The following is a 25,600-nucleotide window of genomic DNA, read 5'->3' on the forward strand; positions in this document are numbered from 1 at the left end:
TCAAGTTGCTTCTCAGCACAGGGACCCTGGGTCAAAAGGACACACTATTCTCCTGACTCTTGTTTCTTGGTGGTATGAGGTCCCCACATCTCTCTGCCTGGCTCTCTTTTTTATATCTCAGAAGAGATTGACTTAAAACACAACCTAATCTTGTAGACTGAGTCCTGGCTCATTAACATGACTGCTGCTAATCCCACTCATTAACGTTATAAAGGTGGGATTTACAATACCTAGGAAAATCACCTCAGATGACAAAATGGTGGACAATAATACAATACTGAGAATCATGGCCTAGCCAAGTTGACACACATTTTTGGAGGGCACAATTCAATCCATAACAGATTTTTACCTGTGTTTCATTGACTATGCAAAGGCATTTGACTGTGTAGATTATAACAAATTATGGGCAACATTGTGAAGAATGGGAATTTCAGAACACTTAATTGTGCTCATGCAAAACCTGTACATACACCAAGAGGTCTACCACGGACTGCTAGAAGATCAAATAAATCTGTCTTGGGAGAAGTTCAACCAGAATGCTCATTAGAAGCAAGGATGACGAGACTTTGTCTCACACACTTAGGACATCGTTGTCAGGAAGGGACCAGTCCGTGGAGAAGGACATCATGCTTGGTGGCGTGGAGGGTTAGCACAAAAGAGGAAGAGCCTTGATGAGATGGATTGACACAGTGGCTTCAACAACAGGCTGAAGCATAGCAATGATTGTGAGGATGGTGCAAGCCCTGGCAGCATTTGGTTCTGTTGTACTTAGGGTTGCTATGAGTCAAAGCTGACTTGACGGCACCTAACAGCAACAACAATTTTTTTGTTCTAGAGTTTCCATTTGATTCTATTTTTATATAAAGTGCAATTCTGTGGTGGAATTGAACTACTTTTCCTCTATTTTCTTTTTCAACTGTGTTTTAGGTGAAAGTTTACAGCACAAGTTGGTTTCTCATTCAAAAATTTATACACAAATTGTTTTGTGACAGTGTTGCAATCCATGCAATGTGTCAGCACTCGCTCCCTTTCCCTTTCCACCCAGGGTTCTCCAAGTCTGTTCCTCCAGTTTTCCTGTCTCTTCCTGACTTCTCATCTTTGCTTTTGGGCAGGTATTGCCTGTTTGGTCTCGTATACTTGATTGAACTAAGAAGGACGTACCTCATGTGAGTTATTGTTTGTTTTATAGGTGTGTCTAATCTTTGGCTGAAAGGTGGACTTCACGAGTGGCTTCAGTTCTGAGTTAACACAGTATCCAGCGGCTATAGTCTCAGGAGTTCTTCCAGTCTCTGTCAGATCAGTAAGTCTGGTCTTTTTTTGTTTTGAGAATTTGAGTTTTGTTCTAAATTTTTCTCCCACTCTGTTCACTAACCTCAATTGTGAGCCCTGTCAGAGTGGTTGGTGGCGGTAGCCAGGTACCAGCTGGTTCTTCTGGGCTCAGACTAGTGAAAGCTATGCTTCATATGGTCCATTAGTCCTTTGGACTAATATTTTCCCTTTGTCTTTGGTTTTCTTCATTCTCCTTTGTTCCAAATGGGATGGGACTAATATATGTGTCTTAGATGGCCGCTAACAAGCTTTTAAGACCCCAGACACTACTCACCAAAGAAGGATGTAGAACATATTCTTTATGGACTATGCTATGCCAATTGACCTAGATGCGCCCGAGACCAAGGTTCCCAGCCCTCAGCCCAAGTAACTCAGTCCCTCAAAGTGTTTAGATCTGTCTAGAAGCTTCTATGATTTTGCCTTGATCAAGTTGTGCTGACTTCCCCTATATTGTGCGTTGTCTTTCCCTTCACCAAAGTTAACTTGTCTACTATTTAGTGATTTCCCTTCCCCACCCCTCAGTCCCCTCTTGACCATCAAAGATTGTTTCTTTTTGTGTGTAGACGTTTTCATGAGTTTTTATAGTAGTGGTCTCATATAATATTTGTCCATTCGTGATTGATTATTTCACTCAGCATAAAGCCCTCCAGATTCATCCATGTTGTGAGATGCTTCGCAGATCCATCACTGTTCTTTATCATTGCATAAGTATTGCATTATGTGTATGTACCCCAGTTTGTTTATCGAGTCATCTGTTGATGGGCACCTAGGTTGTTTCCATCTTTTTCCTTTTGTGAACAATGCCACAATGAACATGGTTGTGCATATGTCTATTCATGTGACAGCTCTTGTTTCTCTTGGGTATATTCCTAAGAATGGGATTGCTAGATTGCATGGTATTTCTATTTCTGGCTTCTTTAAGGAGACATCATACCATTTTCCATAGTAGTTGTACCATTTTACACTCCCATCAACAGTGCAAGAGAGTTCCAATCTCCCTGCAACCTCTCCAACATTTTTTTTTTAATTAGTTCCAGTAATGTTGAGGTGAGATGGTATCTCACTGTAGTTTTGATTTGCATTTCTCTGAAGGTTAATGAACCCTAAGGGGCAGTTCTACTGTGTCCTATAGGGTCACTGTGAGTCAGAATTGACTTGACAGCAAGAAGTTTAGTTTTTTTTTTTTTTAATGGCAAATGGTCGCAAGCATTTTCTCATTTGTCTGTTAACTTCCTAAATGTTGTCTTTGGTGAAGTGTCTGTTCATATCCTTTGCCTGTTTTTTTATTGGGTAATTTGCGTTTTTGTCATCGAGGTGTTGAATTGTTCTATATATTTTAGAGATTAGACCATGTAGGGTATGTCGTAGCCAAAACTTTTTTCCCAATCTGTAGGTTCTGTTTTTACTCTTTTGATGAAATCTTTTAATGAACATTAGTGTTTAATTTTTAGGAGCCCCCAGTTATCTAATTTATCTTCTGGTGTTTGTGTGTTGTTGGTTATGGCATAGTGGTTAAGTGCTGCGGCTGCTAACCAAAGCGTTGGCAGTTCAAATCCACCAGGCACTCCTTGGAAACTCTGTGGGGCAGTTCTACTCTTTCCTATAGGGTCACTATGAGTAGGAATCGACTCAATGGCAATGGGTTTGGGTTTTTTTGATTTATCTAATAACTCAGAATCAACTCAATGGTTGCTAGTTTTTTTTTTTTTTTTCTTGGTTCTAATAAATATCTGCATCACCTATACTTTTTCACTTGCTCTGGTGATCATTTAGTCCTGTTTTCTGCATGCTTTGTAATTTTTAATTGAATGCTGGACATTGTGTGTGAAAAATTGTGAAGGCTCTACATGAAGTTACCTTTTTCCAGAGAGGACCTAATTTCCTCCAGGGGTCATATAATATATGGACTGATTATCTTACCCTGTCAACACTAGATTCCAGACTTTGTCAGGCTCATCAGCTTGTGGTTTGTCCTAATTGTTAAAGCATAACCTTTATAAGGAACACCTTTCTTACATTCTCATCTGAAATCCTGAGGTGTTTACTTGGGCTATTCTAACTGGTGTTCCCTAAACTCCCATCTCTATTTCTGCAACTCTTCAAGACTGCCAAAATCTCTATTCAGCTCTTTAAACTCCAAGCTACTCCTTTCTAATTAGTTTCTCTGCATTTCACCCTTTGCACTTTAGGAGTCAGCCCAAGCCTTGTGGGGGAAATTTCACAGAATTTTGAGCTCACACCTCTGTGGTTTCCTCAATTCCTGAATCTTAATCCCTCAAGCCTAAGCACCTTGGCTATCCCAAACTCCAACATTTTTCTCCTAACCCACTAAGATTGTAAATAATCTCAAACTACCACTTTCTTCTTAGGCTCCATTGCTCATGCCATGAATCTGCAAATACCCCAAGTGAAAAGCTGAAGTGAATGAGTGGCTCAATTCAGTGCACTTCTCTCCTTTCTGGGATTTTGGTCCCTTCTGCCCTGGCTTCCTTGGCTCACCTCCAGTGGCCGTAAATAGTTGTGTTGTTGTTTTTAAATAGTTCTCAGCAGGAGAGTTATCATAATACTAGCTATTCTACCATAGCCAGAAGCAGAGCTATTTACTTATAATTTGCACTTTATCTTAATCTCTACTTTCAACACAGTTTTCCCATTTTCTATTTTCTTGAACACATTAGTAATGGTTAATTTAAAATCCTGGTGGTGTAGTGGTTAAGAACTATGGCTGCTAACCAAAAGGTTGGGAGTTTGAATCCACCAGCTGCTCCTTGGAAACCTTATGGGATAGTTCTACTCTGTCCTATAGGGTTGCTATGAGTTGGAATTGACTCAATGGCAATGGGTTTGTTGTTCTGTGTCTCTAATAATTCAAATATCTGGATCAGCAGATAGAGCTGTAGAGTTAAAATTAAATTGGAAAAATTATGTACCTGGATGAACTTTAAAAGGAGAGATGAGTTAGGAAAGCATTTATTCAAATATTAAACAAAATTTGTGCAATTGTTGTTTTTCTATGATTAGCCTATATAACAAAGGGAAGATGGGTTTCTGAGTTACCTAAGTGTTCGTCCAATACTACAAATTCACCAGCTTGTGTATCTTAGGTTTAACAGCAGTATTCAAATACAAAAGCAAATATTCTTTTGGTTCTGCAAGTAAAAATTTTAGTGCTTTTTTTTTTGTAACATGTATTTCATATTAATTTTTGAATTTGTAGCATCTATTTTCTAACAACAACAAAAAAAACAAAAGAGAGAGAGAGAGTTTGACAGTGTTTTCAGCACATTGTTTTTTCCTTAGTGAAAGAAGTAGGTCTCTTTACTACGTTGCATAGGTCTTGTGGATGGGACATGCTCCATTTAGAGCTCTGTTTCCTGCTTGGAGGGACTATTAACATGCTTGCTACTTGAGAAACAGCATGGCTCATTGGACTAAGCTTTGAGTCAGTAGTTTGGAGTTATAATTCCACTTCTGCCACTGATTCAATTTGTGCCCCCGGGCAAGCCACTTAACCTTTGAATTTGTTCACCTGAAAAATAGGATAAAATTATCCACTTATCTGAAAGAGTAACTAGTGATAACTGATTTTAAATATAAAGCAAGAGATACAATGCATTTTGACCAGTTAAAATTACTGCAAACAATATTACATTTCAGTTTCTCCTAAAGGCTTAGTACTGCTTTGATTAAAATTCTTCTGGTCTAAGTTAAAATGAAGCACAATAAAGTGCAGTTAAGTGTTTTGTTTAATTTGCATGCTTAAACAGGTGGGAAAATCCAGTGCAGTTAAGCCTGAGAAAACAAAAATTAAAAAAAAAAAAGAAAATCATCTCTTTTTTCCCAGAGGCTTTTTTAAATTTCTAAAAGTATCCATTATAAAAAAAAAAAAAATTTTTATTATACATATGTATTATTCTCTTCCATCAAATTGCAAAATTCACATTCACATACACTAACAATAAACTCACATCTATTCTTTTCTTTTTTCCTAATTCCTTAGAAATAGATTTTTAAATAATAACAATTCCTAAAATTTTATGATAATTTTATCTCTGATAGGTTTAAAACATGCTCTCTCCATTATAAAAGGGAGCAAATATTCAGATCATTCCTTTTTCTGGTACGTTGTCTTACTTTGCACAATATATGCTTCTGAAAAAAATATGAAGATTGAATTTTTTATATATGAGGAAATTTAAAATGTACTTAGGAAAGGTGCCGTTTAAAGGAAGTCTTAAAAAGAATGCTTTTAAATATTTAATAAATAGGCTTCAATTTATTTCATAAATTTGATTTTAATTTAAAATAGAGAATAAATTGACTCTCTTTACCATGAGCTTCCGTATAACTGCTTTTGGTACATTTGTAGTCTGAGAGTTTATTTTCCTTATGTATAAAACAGTAATAACATTATCAAGGCTGCCCATCTCACAAAGTTATAATGAAAATCAAATAAGAATGTACATGAAAACACTTTGAAAACCATTTATCTTGTTAGAGATAACATCGAGGTATGCTGTCATTTAATCCCCTCCTGGTGACATCCCCTCATTCTTGAAGTCTTAATGTTTTTACTTAATAATTTTACTCACCAGCCCAATTGTTATCACCATTCTAGATGATTTCAACATCCTTGCAAGTGACAGACACATCCAAATTCTTGGATGCTTTACCATTCTAATTCTTGGAGTTCTTCATCTCCGCTGACCATTTTCTCTATTACTTCAATTGTAATCGTTGGACTCTGTGATCACCAAAGAAAATAGCACTTTAAAGACACAAATTCTCAAAAAAAAAAAACAGATACAAATTCTCATTCTCAGATCATAGCTTCTATCCTTCCAGCTTACTTGTTTAAATATCTGTCAGGAACTAATACGTCCTCCTAATGGCATCAGTCCTCTAATCCATTGCTCCTCTCACTTCTCTCTTACCCAACAGTCTCTTCTAGACTATACTTACCTCAATTCTAACTCAAATTCCATGATTCATCATTCTAATGACTCCTATACAATTACCATAACTTCCTTATATCTCTCTTGCCCAAAATCACTTATTTAACAAATCATCCAATTATGGAAGAATTCATTCTTGCCTTCTCTGTGCCTGCTACCACCTATGTATTGCAGGAAATTACGATGTAACTGGACAGACACGTGATCTCCAATCTCACATGGGCACTCAATACTTGTAATTCTGCTACAATTCTTCTCTCTGTAGTCTCAGCTAGGATAATTTTGCATGTTTTCATCATGCCCGTTCCGCCCTAAGCTGAAAACCTTGCTTTATATTGCAGAGAAATTAAGAGTTTTCGATTGAGAATATCATCATCCTCCATTGTCCAGTTTTACAAACCCACCTGTCTCTGCTTACCTTCCTTATTCCTTTTACCTCAAAAAAAAAAAAAAGGAACGCCCACCTTACTGTCAAAGGCCAACCCACCTGTGTCATGTTCTAAAGCTCCCCCTTCTCACCTTAGCAAGTACTGTATCCTTTCAGTTTTTTCCTCTAGTTCATTTTCAATCTTTCCTCCCTACTGCATCACCCCTTCAGCTTATATATATAATTTATAATCTCTCATCTTAAAGTAGAATCAAAACAAAATCCTCTCTTGATTCTACATTTCCCTCTGCCCCATTTTTGTTTTTAATAACCAAATATCTCTAAAGAATTGTTATTTATGCAGTCTGTCTCCTGCAGAAACTACCGTCAAGAATATCTAGTCTCTCCATGAAGCTATATCCAATTGTCATTTATTTTGTTTCTCAGTGTTCTGGACATCTCAATAGTATTCAACACTGTTCCTATTCTCCCTTTTGTAAAACACTTATATATGACAGCTGTCTTTCCAGTTTATTTGTTTGTTTTCTATCTCATCTCTCTGGATGCTGCTTCTTCTTCCCTTCTTGGCTTCTAATCCTCTACCTGATTGCTGAATTTCTTCTCTCTCTACACTATTTAAATGATCTTATCCACTCCCATAGCTTTTTAAATACCATCCCTATACTGAAAGGTCCCAAATGTATATCCCGAGTATTGCATACTCTTCCAAACTTTAATCACCTGCATCCAATTACTTGCTTTACATCTCCATTTGGGAGTCTCACAGGCAACTCAATTTAGGATTTTCAAAACTACATTTTCCCCTACTTATCTCTCCAATCCCTTCCCAATAACATGTATCTATTCCCCTATATTTTCTCCATTTCAGTAAATAATACCACCATCCACTCGTTTGCTCAAGAAAAAAAAAAAAAAACTAGGCGTCGTCCAAATTCATCAACAAATGCTGTTGATTCCACTTCTAAAACATATCTTGATTCTGTTAACTTATTTTCATATTAATTTACAGAACCACAATTTCTCATCTGAATTACTGCAAAAACCCTTCTGACTACTCTCTCTGATTTATTTAGCAATCTCTTCCAACTCATTCTCCACACAACAGCCAGAGTGATATTTTAAAACACAAACCAGTTTATGTAACTCCCTTGCTTAAAACTCTTCAGTGGTTTTATGCTTCAGTATGAATAAAATTCAAGCACCTTGCCAAACTATGCAAGATCATGTAGACCAAAGTAAGTTCTAGTCTTTTCTTCTTTGTCTTTATCCATACATCTCTCCTTATTGACATGTAAGCCTTCTTTCAATTTCTTGAACACATATTGTGCATACTGTTCCTTCTTCACTAGCTTCTTTCATGGCAATCTCCTTTTTATCTTGTAGGTTTGATTTTAAATACCACTTCCTCAGTAGGTCCTTCCTGGATCATTCTCTCTAATAGGTCTCCTCTTCCCATTTTATCCTATCACTCTTATTCTTTATCTAGGCACTCTGTTTACTTTTTATAAATAATCCTTTACATTTGGCAAATACATGTTTGTTATTTTTCTGTCTTCTCCATGCTACTCTAAGGTCAATGAGAAAGGGGCAGAGACTATATCCATTTGATTCATCAATGTACAAACAGCACCTAGCACATATCCTGTATATAATAATAACTTGTTGAATAATTGAATGAACAGATAAAGGTAGACAATGAAATGAAAACAACCGACTCTCATGCAATCTTGCATTATACAAATTTCAGGACTATACCACCAAAGCTTTATTTGAGATTTTTAGCATTTGTCAAAATGGATGGAGGGCACTATTTTTGAGAAAGAGCCTTGGGTAAATAGCTTATTCGCTACTCTGATCCCTCTCAATTATCTATGGTAAATTCCTAATCTATGAGACTTTTATAATATACAATACAAATTACTAAAAACATGAAATAAAAACAATGACAAAATATAAGCCCAAATATTTTATTAGTTTCCACAAGGATAAATTTCTATGTGAAGTTTCTAAAAAAACTTTCTACATTGTTGTTGCAATGTCTATGCTTATCTCATGGAAGACCAGTAACAAATAGTTTTAAGACCAGCGCTGGTTTATGAACTTACTTTGAATAGCTCTGGTTTACTCCATCATCCTTCACTGGGATTGGTTCTGGTAGTATATCTCAAAGCCTGACCTATTCTTTATTGGGTAGGACTGCCCAAGATACTGCACGACATTTATCATCCTAGCCCCAGGACACTGAAAGCCAGTGACACCATCCTCACCAGGCATTGTGCAAACCAACACACTCCCTATCCCCCCCCATTTCCAGCTGTTGCGGGGAGGGTCAATAGCACCATAATCCAGAACCACGGGGGGTGGGGATGGGTAAGGAGCCCTGGTGGCATAGTGGTTAAAGCGATGACTGCTAACCAAAAGGCCAGCAGTTCGAAACCACCAGCAGCTCAGTGGGAGAAAGGGAAAGACGTGGCAGTCTGAGAACCCTATGGGGTCACTATGAGTAAAAATCAACTTTATGGCAGTGGGTTTTTTTTTTTTTTTTTGGTTGGGGGTGGTTAGGTGTTCTTTGTGCTGCTGTGTAGCATTTAGAGTTGGCACTGTGGTTATCGTTCTGGGGAGATCTAGTTCTTAAGAAAGCTGAACAGGTGTGGTCATGAATATAAATTAGAGGATGGGGAAAGAAAAAAACCCCTCCCCAAATTAATCCTGTTATTTTTGTTTCCCACACATTTACTGGATCTTGAAGGAGGGGATAGTGGAAAGAAAAAGTCCAATGTTACCCTTGGGATGTTACAGAGAAACTACTTGTTTGCTGCGATTTATAGTACTAGCTGGGTTGCAGCAGGTTTTTCCCTCAAAGGGCTGGATACATATTTCCATCACAGCTAGTTTCTCTAAACCCTTTTAACTCACTCGCCCCACTCTAAAATATTCTGCCTAATGTTTTGTCTTTCGTTCATTCCCACATCTTTTTTCTGCTCAGTATGTGTCTTTTTGACCCCACTTGGCACAGTGCTGGAAGTAAATAGAAGTGAAAGGAAGAGTATAAGGGGAAGAGTAAGCAGCAATAAAAGGCAGGCTGCAGCTAGTTTTCTTCACACCCTGGCCACTCATGAAGATGAGGATATTCTTGGAAGATATGCTGTTATCTGCCTTCCTTTCACTTACTAAGTTATCAAGTTTATTCACGTATTATGCTTTACAGCAGTGGCATAAAAGAAATTTGTTACTTGTGCCAATTAAAGAATATCTATATTATCTCAACACAGGAATGGACTTTTATACCAGCTAGAAAGCAGCAAAAATACCTCTAAATTCTTCATGTAAGGAGAACTCAGTATCTTTCATACTGCAAAGCAATTCAGTCATCTTCCTGAAGATGAAGTAAAAGTGTTTTGGCTATTGGTAGGTCTAAAGTCAAGTGAATGCCTTAAGATGAAATTTCCCATGATGCATGGCATACGACCCAATTTCTAAAGCAAGTTAAATTCCAGACCAGTTCAAATTCAGCCCTACTTCAGAGCTGAAGGTTTAAACTTAGTCCATATGTTTTGGAGCCACATGGGGTTCTAGCACAAAAAGGAATCATCCTTTATTCTGGAAGCAGTCTGTGACTCTCATTTACCCGTTTACTCATTAAGCCAACACATATTTAAATCTCTAGATTGAGAGATTCTTCCAGTTGGGAAAAACTTGCAATTCAGATGAACTTCTTGGTGGGACTCTGGACTTTAAACTCCAGCATTAGAGTGGTTACAAGGCAAGGTCTCAGGTTTGGGTAGTGAGTGATGTTAACTGAAGCTATTTGCCCCATAATGCTTTGGCAGACTGGAATTCCTTTCATGTTGCCTCTCCTTCCTTCCCAAATCCAGGTTGTAAAGCTGATACTGTTGTTATGGAAGTGTTGGATTTGGGAATAAGAGAAACTGATTCCAGAACATAGGGAGGAAAGAGGGGCTCTAGGGTTAGCTGTAGCTATCTCCATCTTCTTTTTATGTTTTGGAACTTACATACTCCCATCTTATTAGGTTAAATTATTTTTGAATTTTTTTAAATGCAGGAGTAGGGAGTTAACACTGATTTAGGTACAGAATGCTTGACTGTTGTTACTGGATGTTAATAACGTCCCATGGGATTATTTAACTGTTTACTTAAAGGATATTTTAGTGAAGCTCCTCTTTAATACTACAGAATACTGCTTCTCTTACATTCTCATGCTGGAAAATGTGGGTGGTAAGATAAGGAATTTATTTTCAAGTTTTAATCCTATTACTTGTTATTCCAGTTATTCCACTTTCTCTAGTTTCACAATTCAAGAAATATTGAAGAGATGCAGAGATAAGACAACAGTGGGGCCTGATCCAGGGTATAACTAACATCAAATTCCTGAACGAACTGAAGGTGGTTCTAAGTCAAAAACACTCTTCCATTCCAGAAAGTTAGTGGCAACTCTTGATTCAACCAGAGAATGGAAGATTTATACTTACTCCACTGACCAGCTCACAAAGACAAGAGAACTGCTTGACATGAGATCATTCAGACACCCTGAAAACCAATTTGGGACTTCTCTTAACTATTGCACAGTATCAGCGAAATTCAGAGCTCCATGACCTGAGAACTGGAAATCTTGCAGACAGTCTAAAGAGCCACAATAATTATTAATAACCTTGACAAGTCGTAGAAATGGGCAGATAATTACAGGATGAACTTAATAGACAGAAATACAGAGTAATTTAGAGCAAAAGAAAAAGAAAACAAATACAAAGGAGAAGGCTTGGCTTTGTGGGAAAAATGTAGGAGTCAGTGAACCACACGTAAAACATGAATATGCCATATTAATAGTTGCTTTATTACTATTTCATTATTTTAAAAAGCACAAAAATTCATAATATATATGCAGAAAATTGTGTTTAAGAAAAAGGTCATACCCTAGTCATTCATACAGGTATTTGTTAAGCACCTTTCATATGCTAGACACTTGTGGGTGCTGGGATAAAAATGAAGACAGACAAGATCCCTACCTTCAGGAGCTCACCGTAGTGTGGTAAATGACAGAGCTAGTTTCTTAACATAGTCTTTAGCTTTTATTCTGTAATCAACGTCGAATGCAGAAAATACTGAGTTCCTTGAGGTGGGGATCTATTTTTTAAATTTTGTATCTTAATACGTGCCTACGACAGCACACCTTGTAAGCAATCAACATGGATTAAGGGGCAAAAGAACCCGAAAATAACTAAAATTTGAATAAGCAAATACCTGTCAAACGGTCAAATACACTGATGGAAATCCGCAGTTTTTTCCTCAGCGCGTGATAAACACGCATTTGCGAAACTATTGTGTGCACAACAGTTCTCCACACAATGCTTTGTGTAAAACAAGGGACTGGTGGGAATGGACTCAAATCGCACATCGTGCGTGGTAACTGGTGTGGACACCCTGACTAGGCGCATAGCCCCCATCCTCCGTTGATTTCTCCCCCTTCCCCCGTTATTAGCCGAAAGACAAAACGCTTAGCAGAAGCCACAAGGGTGGGACGCACCGCTAAGGCTGGGCGTACAGACACCTGCTCGTGTGCACAGGGCACGCTGGTGGACAGCTCTCCAGGCGCGGTGGACGGGCTCCCACCCTCGGCTTCCACACATGCGGCGCCCGGAGTCTCGGAGCGGACGAGGCGTCCCCCCAGAGGAAAGACAGGGTGCCGCAGACGCCCCCCGAAGGCGTCACCGGCCCCCCACTCGCTTCGGTGTCCTGTTCCTTTTGGGCTTCCCCTGACCACTAAGACGTGCACTCAAGAGAGGCCAGGGGGCGCGATTTGGAAACCAGGAGCGTACGACCCACAACCACATCCACCCGCCCACCGCACAGGACCCACAGCCCAGCCACAGCTCGGGGGCTTTGAGGCGCCCGCGCCCCTTTCTCGCGGGATCTCTGGCCAAAGAAGGCCGGACGCCGAGGCCTCGCGGTATCGAGCCTCCGTCCGCCCCGCCCCCTCGCCCTCCAGCCGGCCCCGCCCTCGCGCTCTCACCCCTCCCCCGCTCCCGCCTCTTTTCCCCGACAATCTCCTCGCGCTCCCGGCCCGGCACGCGCGCTGCGCCCGGCCGCCGCCGCCGCTGCCGCCACCGCCGCGCGTTCCTCCGCCGCGCCAGGCTTCTAGCTTTGGGCCGGAACCGGAAGTCTGGGGGGCGGGGCCCGGCGGAGGCCAGGGGACCGAAAACGCGGCCGAGCTCGGAGCCCGGAGCCGGAGCCAGAGCCTGGACCAGAACTTGGCCACCGCCTGCACCGCCGGCGCCGCCGCCCGCCGCTCCTTCCCCACTCCGCTTCCGCCGCCTCGGCCGCCACCGCCGCGGTTTCGGCCGCCAGCGGTCCGCGGACTTTGGGTGTCCGGGTTGAAGGTCGGTCCGGTCGTCGGACCCAGCTCGGTTCTCGGACTGTCCGGGCGGCAGCGGGCGCCGCCGCCACCGCCTCCTTGTCGCCTCAACCTGGCATTTTGTTTCGAGAGACCCGAGAGGCGAGCGGAGCTGACAGTGATTTTGACAGTGATTTAAACCCGCTTTTGTTGTTGTTGGCTTTTCGTTGTTTGGTTTTGAGTGTTGTGCGTGTGTGTGGCGGTTTTCCCCGTGGTGCATTTTTTTTTTTTAATTGTCGTGCCTTTTTTTTTTCTCCTTTTTTTTTTTTTTTTTAAACCCCGTGAACGTTTTTTGCTCGGGGTTTCCGAATATGTTTTATGACGGTTGATTTTACACCAGGAGGTTTGTCTCCGAGGAAGACCCGGGGAACTGGATATCTAAAGAGAACTTCCTACGGATTCCCCGGCGCCTGGGGAAAATGGGAGCTGCTGCGAAGTTGGCGTTTGCCGTCTTTCTTATCTCTTGTTCTTCAGGTAGGTGCAGGGAGCGCGGCGGGGCGGCTGCTGCTGCTGCTGCCGCCGCCGCCGCCACTGCCACTGCTGGCGGCGGCGGCTGTTGTTGGGTCACTGAGCTCCGGTGGAGCCTGGGGAGGTTCTCCCCCCACCCCGAGTCGCTCTGCTGCCACCCCCCAGGTCTGATTGTGATCTGGAAACCTCCATGGATTTTCCTCGTTTTGAGGAAGGTTGGCGAACTGATAGAACTGCTCTGTTGTTGTGAAAGTGAGAAAGTCATGGTTTGTGGCCATAACACTGGATGACAGCGCTGGTTGAGTTGCACTTAACCCGCAGATACCACAAGTGACAATTTATGCAAAGGTTGAGACCCAAAAGGCGTATTCAAAAATGTCATTTAGTGTGGGGATCCTTCAAAAATACGTTTTCTTTCTTCTTTTTTTTTTTTTTGTCTTTAATTAGCGCTTCACTCCTGACTATTACGACGCAGATCAGGTCAGTTGCTGCTTAATTTTGACAGTGAGAAGCAGTGTATCGTATCAGCAATTTCATCTGGGTCTCCTCTCACGTTTTCTTCAACTTCAGTGTCCAGCAGTGTTAAAAATAGTTGTAGTTGTTGGAGTATTAACTATAACCCGGTGCAGAAGAGGTATGCCAGTTGTGTGTTGGTAATTTGCTGGCATTCAGCCGTCATTTGGGAGCTCTTTTTGGGCATTGATTTTGCTTACCTACTTATTTTAAATGTTTTGTGTTGTTTTCAGGTTAGAACTGCTCATATGAAATTGTTCTTATTGTTAAATACCTGTAGTCATAAGATAAATTTTGGCCCAAAGTTGAAAGAATAATCTGGCCATTTTATATTTGAAATTTGGATTTTGTGAGAACGTTCTGTGGTTGCAACCAGTGGTCGGAAAAACTAGTCTTTTGTACTTGAAATTCTATAAATGAATACAGCGTCTAGCCTAAAGGTGTGCATATGTACATAACAGGAGAGTTAGTTCGAGAGATGAAACAATTCTAAAGTCACTGTGGATCTGTTAATCATAAAATTCAACTAGTACCCAGCCACTGATTGTGGGGTAGCATTATAAGGGGGGAAAAAAAAACGAATTGATAGGTTTCATGGCCATGTCTTTATCTTGTTTGCAACAGGGAAATTAGAGGGTGGTAGCCTTTTCTTTGTGTACCTCTGTGGTGTGTGTGTGTGTATGTGTGTGTGTGTGTGTCCCGTCCATCTTTTCCCTCCTCCGAGGTGGGTTTTTTTTTTTTAATAGGATCTTTTGTAATGTATAGAATTTTGCTGAATGGTACGCTTCCTTGTGGTTAATAAGTGGATAAAGTCTAGTCTTATGTCTGTAGTGGTATTGATCAGTTCCGGGTGGGCTGAATGTGTTGTGAAATGGCGATCATTGCCAGAGATTAACCAGAAGAATCATGTCTGTTTAAATGGAAGAAGGAACATGCTTAAGGCAGGCTGACAGTTCTTTTTGTGCACGGTTTGGGGAGGAAGATAAACAATGGTGTGTCTGAAATGAATGAAGGCCTTGATAGCATTAGACCTTTTGCTTGTGTGACATGACTTAACCATGTAGTTTTTATTTTTCCCGTAGTACTGTTTCTCCTCTGCCCCTCTATGTTCTGGTTGGTGAACTCTTGTTCAAATCCCTTTTCTGATCGCTTGCCCTTGAGGAGGAGGGGCATCATGGCCACTGGAAGGAATTGTGGACATTATTCCCTCCCAAACCCACCTGAATCATACTAATTGGTGAATGCCGTTATTCTTGAGCAGTCTCCAGGTATTCCTTCTGAAGAAGCAGGAAGGCTGTCGCTTCAGATGTTACAGCCGCCTCTGTGGGGTTTAGGACTAAAACGAATTGAGCATCAGTTTCTTGAAGGATTGTTTTCCCTGGGCCAGGAGTTTAATAACCAGAATTTTGAAATAGTTTTGATGTTGCAAAACATATTCCACTTATATGAAACTAATAGTAAATACTCTAGCCTTGGTTTTTTTTTTTTTTTAAATGAACATTCCTAGTTGAACTAAGCTGTGTGATTCTGTTGAAGGTAACTGAAATAATCATGAAGACCTTACTCCATATTTATACCTGAACATTTTTAGTACTTGAATTGTTTGATTTTCTTTTAAAGGGCTTTTGTTGTGAATCAAATGCACAGTAAAAAGGGCTTATTGTGTTTCTCCTCCTAATTGATTTCTCTATGTAATATATGATCTAGCATGTTGGAAGCATGTCGATGGCTATTTTTATGAGAATTGGAGAATTTCTCAAGTCATCAGTTTGTTGTTTCTGGATTTTTTTTTTTTTTTAATAAATGGGAGCAGTAGTAAAGAACAGTTTTATTTCAAGTGTGTAGGATGAATGTTTACTGTTTATTTTAGTGTTTTGTGGACTTTTATTTTTCAGTTTCCTTCCATGTGTTGTGTATTCTCTAGACCAGTTACGCAGGCTGTACCTGTAGGATATAAAAAACAACAAAAAACCAAACCTGTTGCCTTCTAGTCGATTCTAACTCATAGCTACCTTATAGGACAGAGTAGGAAACTGACCCATAGGGTTTCCAAGGCTGTAATCTTTATGGAAGCAGACTGCCACATCTTTCTTCCATGGAGCATTTGGTGGGTTCGAACTGCCAACCTTTCAGTTAGCAGCCAAGTACTTAACCACTGTGCCACCAGGGCTTCTTTTCTTGGAATGCTTCAGATTTCCCTTATTTTGAATTTTTTCATTCCTTTTTCCATCCTCAGGTTCTGTTTCAAAATATAAATCTCCTTCTTAGTTTTTGTGTTTTTATAAGCGCTGTAGTTTTATCTTTCTCCACAGTTTGTTAAAATGTGAGGAGGAGATTAATATTTGCACTTGTGTTTAGGTTTATCATACCTGGAGTGAGTCAGCTGTTGTAGTATTTGAGTTACATTGAAATAAGTTGAGAATTCTTTGGATTCTTTGAGAGCTGGAATAATTTGTTCAATATATTTGATGAAATGAAAATATAGTAATTGTGTGGATTTTCTTCAGTTCAGCTAGGCAATACTTTGTGTGTATGTGTTTGTGAATGTATGTGTGATTTGAGGGAGAGTTGACAGCACAAAGACTTTTCTGGGATTCTTCTAAACTTTGGCTAACAAGTAGTAGATACTAAAACATTGTATTTCTTAAATGCGATTTGTGATCAAATTCAAGGATATTGAAACTTGCAGACCAGAAGAAAAGCAAAACAAAGAAAACATCTCCCACTCCATTTTGAATTTTTTCTATTTATAATTTAAGCGTAGTTCTCAGCCAGGGGTTCTCAACCAGGGTTGGTGATTGTCCCCCAGGGGACGTTTGGAGGCGTTTTTGGTTGTTGTAGCTGGGAGGAGGGTGCTCCTGGCACCTGGCGGGAAGGTAGAGGTCAGGGATGCTGCTCGTCGTCCTGCAGAGCACAGGACAGTTCCTCACAACAAGAAATGGTCCGGCCCAAAATGTCCATCCTGGTGTTGAGGGTGAGAAATCCTGTTCTAACTCTTAATTTTGAACAGCATTAGTACTTTGGTAAAAAGATTCTAACCCCTCTTCCCCAAAGACAGTCTTCTAAATTTTACAGATACATGGTATGATGATCTCCAGGTGGCTTGTATTGAAAGTTTTCATCATCTTTTAAAATTAGAACATGATTAAATTAGAGAAACGGTCTATAGGTATATACATTATTTTATTCTATTATGATTTAATGAAAATAATTTTCTGTTAAAAATAAACTCTCTCCAATTATGTGTTAAGGTAGCATCCTCGTGAAGACTGTATTCTCATGGATAATGAATGTTTGGTCAAGATACCAAGCTTAATTATATTTGCTATTGCTCTATTAGTCTTTTTGCTGTAATAATCATATTTAAGGATATTTCTTTTTATCCTTATTGAAATAGCTGGTGGCAGTGGTGGTGGTTTTTGTTTATTATCTGTGTGTCTGAGACATGGTACCTCAAAGTTTTATAAGTCTCATGGAAAAAAATATGTTCACTATTGCATGTTCCTTGAATGATTTCAGTGTGCAAATTCATTTTTAAAAGGATATTTCTTTTGTCTAGCTCACTTTAATTTCAGGAAACCTCTAAAGTGACTTCTTGATTCTGCAATTTTCTTGAGAATCATTAGTTGTACTTTGGTTACCAGTAGGCTAATTTAGACTATACAAAGTAGCATTCTATGATCGATCTATTGCGAGCCCTTCCTCTTTTTAAGGGTGAATCTTGATCATAATCTCTAAGTGCTTACCTTGTTTTGAACTCCGGTTTTAAGGGAGTTAATTCAGCCAGCCAGGATAAACTTAAAAAAAAAAAGATTCCATGGAAAAGAAACTTCTGAAGTCAGTCCCATACAAGGCGTGCAGATAAGCTTCGTACTGTCTCTGTAACACCCCACCCTGTACAGCAGACTCTGGTGCTACTGCCATTCTCACCTGTGGGCCCACCGTTCATGAAAAGTAAAGCATTACTAAGCTTTAGTCATCTCTAATTTCTCTTCAGATTCTAAGATTTTATTTTGTTGCCTTTTACTTTTGTGAGTATCATTCTCATTTTTGACATCTCATAAATCTGATTTAAACGTGTCTTTTCATGGTGTGTTATGTTGCTACTTGCCAAGTGCCCCTCAGATAGTAATTGGGTAAATTTGGCAATGTTTGATGCTGGGATTACTGGTACTCCTTTACTCTTTATGTTCTGTAACTTAAAATTTCTTACTTTTCATTGGCGTTTCCTTTCTACTTTCCTCTCCTCCTCATCAACTCTCTCCGCCCCCCCTTTCTGTACTTCCCTTTTCTGTAGGCTCCTTGCTGGTGGAACCCAGCCTGAAAGGTGGCTCGAGATGGATCACCTGGTTTAAATGAAGATGGATTGAATTGAGAAAACTTGAGAATTGACCAGATAGTCCTTCCCACTGTTCCTTTATTTGTTAGTTTCTGAACTACCACACACACTTAGGGGTAGTGTTACTTTCTTGGGATCAAATGGCTTGAACTTTAGATTGCTCTTCTTTCCTTTTTAATATTCAGGTTTTGTTTAACTCTTTGCTGCTTTCAGAAAGTATATCTCTTGTTATTGTTCATTCATCCATTCTGCTTAAGCCAAATTTGACTAGACCAGAATAGTATATTTATTGCCACTGCTGGGACCACATTAGCCTTCCTCTGTGGTAGATTTAATTTTGTTAGGTTGTAACAGTCATGTCTAGACAGAACATTGATTTCAAATTGACTATTGAACATGAAAGTTCCAGGAATAGTGTGTAGAGGAAGGAGAAGGAGAAATCAAAAAGGTAAGAAAACTACTGTAGATAGCAGTTGACTTCCACTCATTCTCCAGTGAGATTTCTGTTAGTTATTTTCATATTCCCAGTGCATATAGTGGTCAGGTTTTGTGTAAATAATTAAGCAGCATGTTGTTGTCTTTGAGATTGGATTTTTTGAGCCTTTAGAATGGTGGGTTTAAGGGGAAAAATTGGGAGGTTTTATGGATTCTGAGCAAGTGTGATTATAGTGGTCAGTAGACAGCTCTGCCACTGTCTAGCTCATCTATCATTTCTCTCAACCGAATTGTTGTTGTACTATTCTAGCTAAGGAAACCCTGGTGGCGTAGTGGTTAAGAGCTACAGCTGCTAACCAAAAGGTCGGTAGTTTGAATCCACCAAGTGCTCCTTGGAAACTCCATGGGGCAGTTCTACTCTGTCCTATAGGGTCGCTATGAGTTGGAATCAAATCGACGGCAATGGGTTTGGTTTTTTTTTTTTTGGTTGTTGTTTTTTTCCTGGCTAAGACTAGCTTGTTACCTGTCACTATTTCCTCTTTTCAGTACATCCACATAGCTGCCAGGGTGACTTCATTAAAAAATAAATCTGAATTTGTCACTCCAGCTTAAATATCTTTCACAGTGAGTCACCTTTAGCATAAACTCTGAAGTCTTGGAATGGCCCCCGCCTCTTTTCTCTAACCTGTTAGTAGAATGGCTAGGGTATAGGTGCTGGAGTTAGACTTCTTGGGTTTAAGTCCTGGCTTCAAAACTTGAACATGGGTAAGTCACTTTACCTTTGTGTGTCTCAGTTTTCTCATCTGTAAAATGGGGATTTTAATAGTACCTACTACCTCAGAGGGTGCATTAGAGATTAAATGGTACTTTTTTTTTAAGTGCTAGGCATTCCACTGCTGCTGCTCCTCTCCAGTATGAGTTTTCTATTCTAGCCAAACAAACTCTACTTGCAGTTGCCTAAATGTGCCATCCGTTTATTGTATATGGTGCCTTTGTTCATGTTATTTATTTTTCCTTTACCTGGCTAACTTGTCATTCACTTATTTGGGGACATTTTCTCTGTCACCCAGCCCAGATTGAGTTAGGTGCCTTCTGTTCTTCAAACACCTTGTAAATGACCTTGATCTCAGTAGTTACTGCAAATGTTTATTTGCTTATTTCCACTGTAGACTGTGAGCTCTTCAAAGGCATCTCTATCCTCAGACGCATTCTTAGAACCTGCACCTGATAGGTGGTCAGTAAATGTTTATTGAATGAATATAATGAAATCATTTCACTTCTCTGAGCCTGAGTTTTCCCCTTATCTACTAAAGTGATGGCTTGGATTAGGTGTTCTCTGAACTTTTTTCCTGCCTTAAAAGATTTTGTAATTTTAAGGTTAGAGTTCAATTGTGGCATTTCGTTAAGAAAACAATTTTGCTGGATTTTTTTTTTTTGGCATCCTTAAATTTTCTGTTTTTTGAAATACTGCATCCCTCTTTTTTTAATCCTTAGATTAAACTTCCTAGCATAATTTGAATCATATATGTTTAAAAAGGGGTCTTGGAGATCTTCAAGTTCAGTGGCTTACAAACTTTTTTTGACCAAAGCCGGTAAGAAACACACCTTGCGTAGTGACCTAGTTCCCATTTATATATGTGTCTATCAAAAATAGAAGTTCTGTGAACTATTTACTCTGTGTGGGATACTTTTATTTATTTTTGTATTCTATTTCATTTTTAAAATGTTGATTATGACCCATGGATTGTATCAGTGACCCATTACACGGAGCAGAGACGGAAACTGCATAAGTAAATATATGCAGGAAACTGCGTAAGTCAGTATATGCAGTGGAAAATATATATGCTAAAAACACACACACGCACACACACACATGCACACTGAAAAATATGGTCATTATTTTTCTACAATAGAGATTGTATGGCTAGGCACAAAATGAGGGGAAAAATGGCTCCAGAGGAGAATATGGGCCTGCCCTGGCTGAGCTCTTCTCTCTTCTGGACTAGCTGGATTAGTTCAGCACATGCAAAGATCCTAGTGTTAATTTTGGGAAGTTTAAATGTTTTTCATTTAGGAAAGGCCTGTTGAAGGAGATAGACCTTAATAGTAGGGAAAAATGTCTTGGCAGGAGTTTAAGAAGAATATTCATCTTAATATGAAGGAAAAGGCACAAAATAGGATTAGGAACACAGTGGGAATTGGAGTGCAAACCTGACCTCAGATAGAAGGCAAGTTGGGGTTGAGGAGTTTTGACTAAATTTGAGGAAGAGATTTGTGTGATAAAGAGCTGTTCATAATTGCATGAAATGGTATAACAGTTTAAGTTGAGGAGGTTAAATCTACATGGAAAGTAATTACAGTCGAGAGGAGGAGGAAGAAGTAAATGATGTAGATCCTAATTAAGAAAACAACAAAAACCCATTGCCATCAGTATAGCGATTCCAGCTTTTACATCCTAATAGACATCCCATATATGCATACATGGAATACAGGTCAGAAAAGCAACTTGAAGATTAAGGTAGGATGTCAGTACTACTCAGTAAAATTGGTAAGGAAATAATGAGCCAGGAAAAAAAAAAAAAAGGGAAGCCCTTTAATAGCTAAAGAAATTCTCTAGACACATGTGGGTTTAGATAATAAGCATGAATGAAAATACAGGCATAGATACAGAAAAATCAGTACGTGAAAAACATGAGAGTAGGTATATTCTTATGGGAGCAGACATTATATAATGGATATGTCTCCATTGTGATGTCTAGTTGAATCCTAAGCATTATCAGCTCAATGTATGTATTGTTTAAATAATGCTCACATTCCAGTAATTCCTGCAATTATTCCTACTGGGTATCCAGATTATATTCTTTGAAATCTAGGTGAGGCATTTTCCTCACAGTAAATTTTACTGCTCTGTGGAAGTAGACTTAGAAATTTTTCTAAACTTTGTGTATATTAGTCATATACATCCTAAATCCTGAACCTTTTCAATAAGCATTCTTTTGGACTAGGTAAAAAAAAAAAGCAGTTATTTTTTTGGTTGGTTATTTTCTTAGTGGCTATAAGTTACGCTGGGAATCACTTTCTTCCCTAATGTTGCTGAAGAAAAAAAAAAAAGTGAGAAGGTAATTATTAGAAGAATTGGCTACATATGTGGAGAGGGGCTTCTTTTTAAAATATTGTAAAGACTAATCAAGTCTTTGTATCTTAAAAATAAGCCTACCCGTTAATCAAGCTTTAAGGGAGGATTTTTCTATACTTTCCCTAGTTTTAGAATTTATGTTTTATAGAAATAAGACTATTATTAGGAAAAATATGTGTTCTTCGCACCTTTATGCCTGTATGTGATCAATCATGCCTGTTCGAAGGCATTATTTCAGGAGGAAGGGGCATGGGCAAGGTATGAGATCTTGGCAAGTTTCTAAACCTCTGAGATTCTGGTTTTTTTTTTCATTTGTAGACCAAGATATTGTGAGCATTAAATGAAATAATATGCTTCATAATACGGTATCTGATCCACAGTAGATATTACATATTAGTTCTTAACCTATCTTTAAGCTTTATTTAGTGTATAGGACATTCTTAAGTATAGATTTAGTTCTTGGGGATATTTTTTAATTTGCAGGGAAATTACTTATATGTTAATATGAAATAATATTCTTACTAAATGATTCAGCAAAAGAAAATGTCAATATAGAGTGCCAAGTAGGTGCCAGGAAATATCTAGAATATTCAGAAATTACGGTTCTTTTGGGAAGAGTTTTTTAAGGTCTCATTGCTCTAGCATTCATTAAAAAGAAACTAAATTTCTATTTCCATTTATTTGTTGGAATTTTTTTAAAACAACTTCACTTAAACTTTGTCCTTTAAAATTAAAATGTTTTATGTAAAAGTAAAGTCTTGAACAAGTCCATTTTTTAGGTACCAGTGGCTCGAGCTTTGAGTTCAGTATTTCGAGTGTGGTATAATATTTTAGACTAAAACTTGAGTCTTACGTTCAAATTCCTACTTTCTCGCTGCCTGTCTCTTGACCGTTGGAAGCCACTAAGCCCTTACTTTACAGATCTCCAAATTAAAGAGAATGAAATAGGTACTCATTCATTCAACAAATAAACGTTGAACTACATATCAGGTACTGTGCTGAGTGCTTGGGATGCCACAGTAAACAAGACAGACCTGAAGCTTATAGTCTAAGTTGTCAAATGAATAAAATGATTACAGATTGTCATATGTGGTCTGACAGAAACAAACAAGGTACTGAGAGAGAATACCAAAAAAACCAAATCCGTTGCTGTCAAGTCAATTCCAACTCATAACGACCCTATAGGACAGAGTAGAACTTCTCCACAGGGTTTCCAAGGAGTGCCTGTTGGATTCAAACTGCTGACTTTTTTGGTTAGCAGCCATAGCACTTAACTACTATGCCACCAGGGTTTCCACTGAGAGAGAAAGTAACTCTATTTCCCTCATGTCACATATCACAGTCTGTAATTATTTAGTTTATTTATCTACCTATTTATTACCTATCCCTCCTACTACTAGAGTGGACGCTGTATGAAGAAGGGTGTCTGACTTGTGCATCACAATATACCCAGAGTGTCTTAGAGTTCCTACATAGTAGAAACTCAGTAAATATTTGATAGACTGACTGGTTGCCTGAGGAAATGAAGCAAGGATGGGACTGGAGAGATAGGCAGGGGTAAATCATAGAAGGCTTTGGAAAGGGTGGTGGGAAGCAAAGAGTTTAAGGCAGAGCTACATCTCGATTATGTGTTAAGGTCACTCTGGAAGCTGTCTGGAAAAGATTGGAAGCTTAGGCAGTGAAGAGATGAGACCAGGTAGGAGGCTCTTGCATCAGTCTAAGCCAGAGAGACCCTCCAGCATTCCTTCTTTGAACATTCTCTGATTGTATTCTAATGCTTGCCTACACTTATCAGTCTTCCTCTGGGATTTTCTCAGTCATCCTGTTTTTCCCCTACTTATTATTACTTTAAAAACAACATCATCAGGTTGGCTTCTTGTGCACATGGGAGCTTTGAAACAACCATCTCAACAAAACTCAGAAAAGAGGTAATAAAATGCAGACCAGAGATCATTGAATTTTTTTTTTTTTTTTGTGGCAGATTCCTCTCTCCCTGAAACTTTGGCTCTACTCTTTTTCAAAATACTTGTGTTTTCATAAGATCACCTCTTTATCGTCTCAAATATGTAATAGACTGTTACCGGTGTGGTTGAAGATTCAGAAGTAGAAACTCAGGGTATTTTGTATCTTAATTCTTAAGAATTTTATGTCTTTTTAGGTTATCAGGGTCTTACAGGGTGAAATAATGGATAAACAGTTAATACTATGTTGTTAGTTAATAAAAGTACTGTTCGTTTTACTCAGGGCTGTGGTGTCTAACTCTAGTTATTCAGCTGGAATGTTTTTATCCTAGAAAGCTTTCAGTCCTCCTCTTTTTGGGCATGTGGGGGCAGGGAAGTGATGCTTGATGTGGGGGTGGGGGGTCAGCTTTTTATTATGACAGAGGTTCAGCACAGCCTCTTTAACTAGAAAAAACCTGAATTATTACATAGAAGGAAAACCAGAAGAGATGTTAAACTTTTCTGAATTAAAAAAGTATAATGATGGCTGCCTCTTTTCATTTGGTTTCCATTTATTTGGTTTCTTTAATTTTGGAAACAGGTAAAGCTATTTTTGGTAAGCCACCTTCTGTAAAGAAGTATGATTTCACCTTGTAAATAGTCATAGGCCATTTCATTTATTATTACCCCAGAGTAAAGTAGTTCTAGAAAAAACTGGTTGCTAGGCTTTGTGTTACCTGGTAGTGGAGTTTTAGACCATAGGATTAGTGAATAGAATTTGCTAATTATTTTTATTTAAGATAGGACTTGAAATTAACTTGCATAAGTACATTTTAAAATTATAAGGCGAAATATGAAAAGTCAAAGCATAAAAGAGAATGATGATGAATAATGAGTGAGACAAGTTGCAAGATGCTTACACAAGGTTGGGCATGGTGATAGCAGAGAATTCAGAAGTAGAGTGGAACACCCTAACAAATGGCCAGGAAAAATGACTGAATAGCCATTGGCCATCCCTTTAGTCTATATAAATATCATATAACAACTCCTACCAGGTACTCTTTTTATTCTTTCTTTAGTTCTTTAGACATACATAAATCTGGTTTGGGTATTGAATTAGGAAATTAACTGCTAATTATGTTGTATGTTGAAATGTAAATGGCAATTGCTTTTAGGTGAGAGGATTAGAAATAATAGAAGCAATTAAATTAGGAGGCTTTGACTGCTGAGAAGACTAACAAGCTGTCAGGTACTATTTCTCTAGTAACTACTTCTATCAGAATGATTCTTAGGAAGAATAAACTGTTCAAGCCGATCCTCCCTTACGAAGAATGGAGTAAAAGTAAAAGGTAAGAGTCAGTCAGAGAAGAGTGTAGTTATGCTTTTTTTTCCCTTCTGAGTCAATGAAGGGTGAGTTTGATGGTTTATTTACAGATTTTATCTTTTCACCACTGTAGCTCAGGGATAGCTGCACCCCAAGAGTTGTAGTTTCTAGTTAGTCTCTTGTTATGTGCTGTCGAGTTGATCTTGACTTACGGCAACCCTATAGGATAGAGTAGAATTGCCAAATCAGGTTCTCTAGGCCATAATCTTTACACGAGCAGACATCCAGGCCTTTTCTCCTGTGGAGTGGCTGGTGGGTTCAAACTGCCGACCTTTCAGTTAGCAGCCGAGTGCTTTAACCATTG

At 38.9% G+C, this 25,600-nt stretch overlaps 1 protein-coding gene across 1 annotated transcript in view; it reads left to right on the forward strand.

The window, feature by feature from the left end:
* Window positions 1-12,784: 12,784 nt before the first annotated feature.
* The window catches only part of ACVR2A (activin A receptor type 2A), an 89,953-nt gene continuing 77,137 nt past the window's right edge, over window positions 12,785-25,600 (forward strand). The window contains exon 1 of the mRNA XM_049887153.1: window positions 12,785-13,555. Within this exon, the coding sequence (XP_049743110.1) occupies window positions 13,501-13,555 (55 nt within the window). The 5' untranslated portion in view covers window positions 12,785-13,500. The remainder of the gene's footprint in view (window positions 13,556-25,600) is intronic.

Source organism: Elephas maximus, chromosome 6 (genome assembly GCF_024166365.1).
Source record: "Elephas maximus indicus isolate mEleMax1 chromosome 6, mEleMax1 primary haplotype, whole genome shotgun sequence".
In the NCBI taxonomy this organism is placed as follows: Eukaryota; Metazoa; Chordata; class Mammalia; order Proboscidea; family Elephantidae; genus Elephas; species Elephas maximus.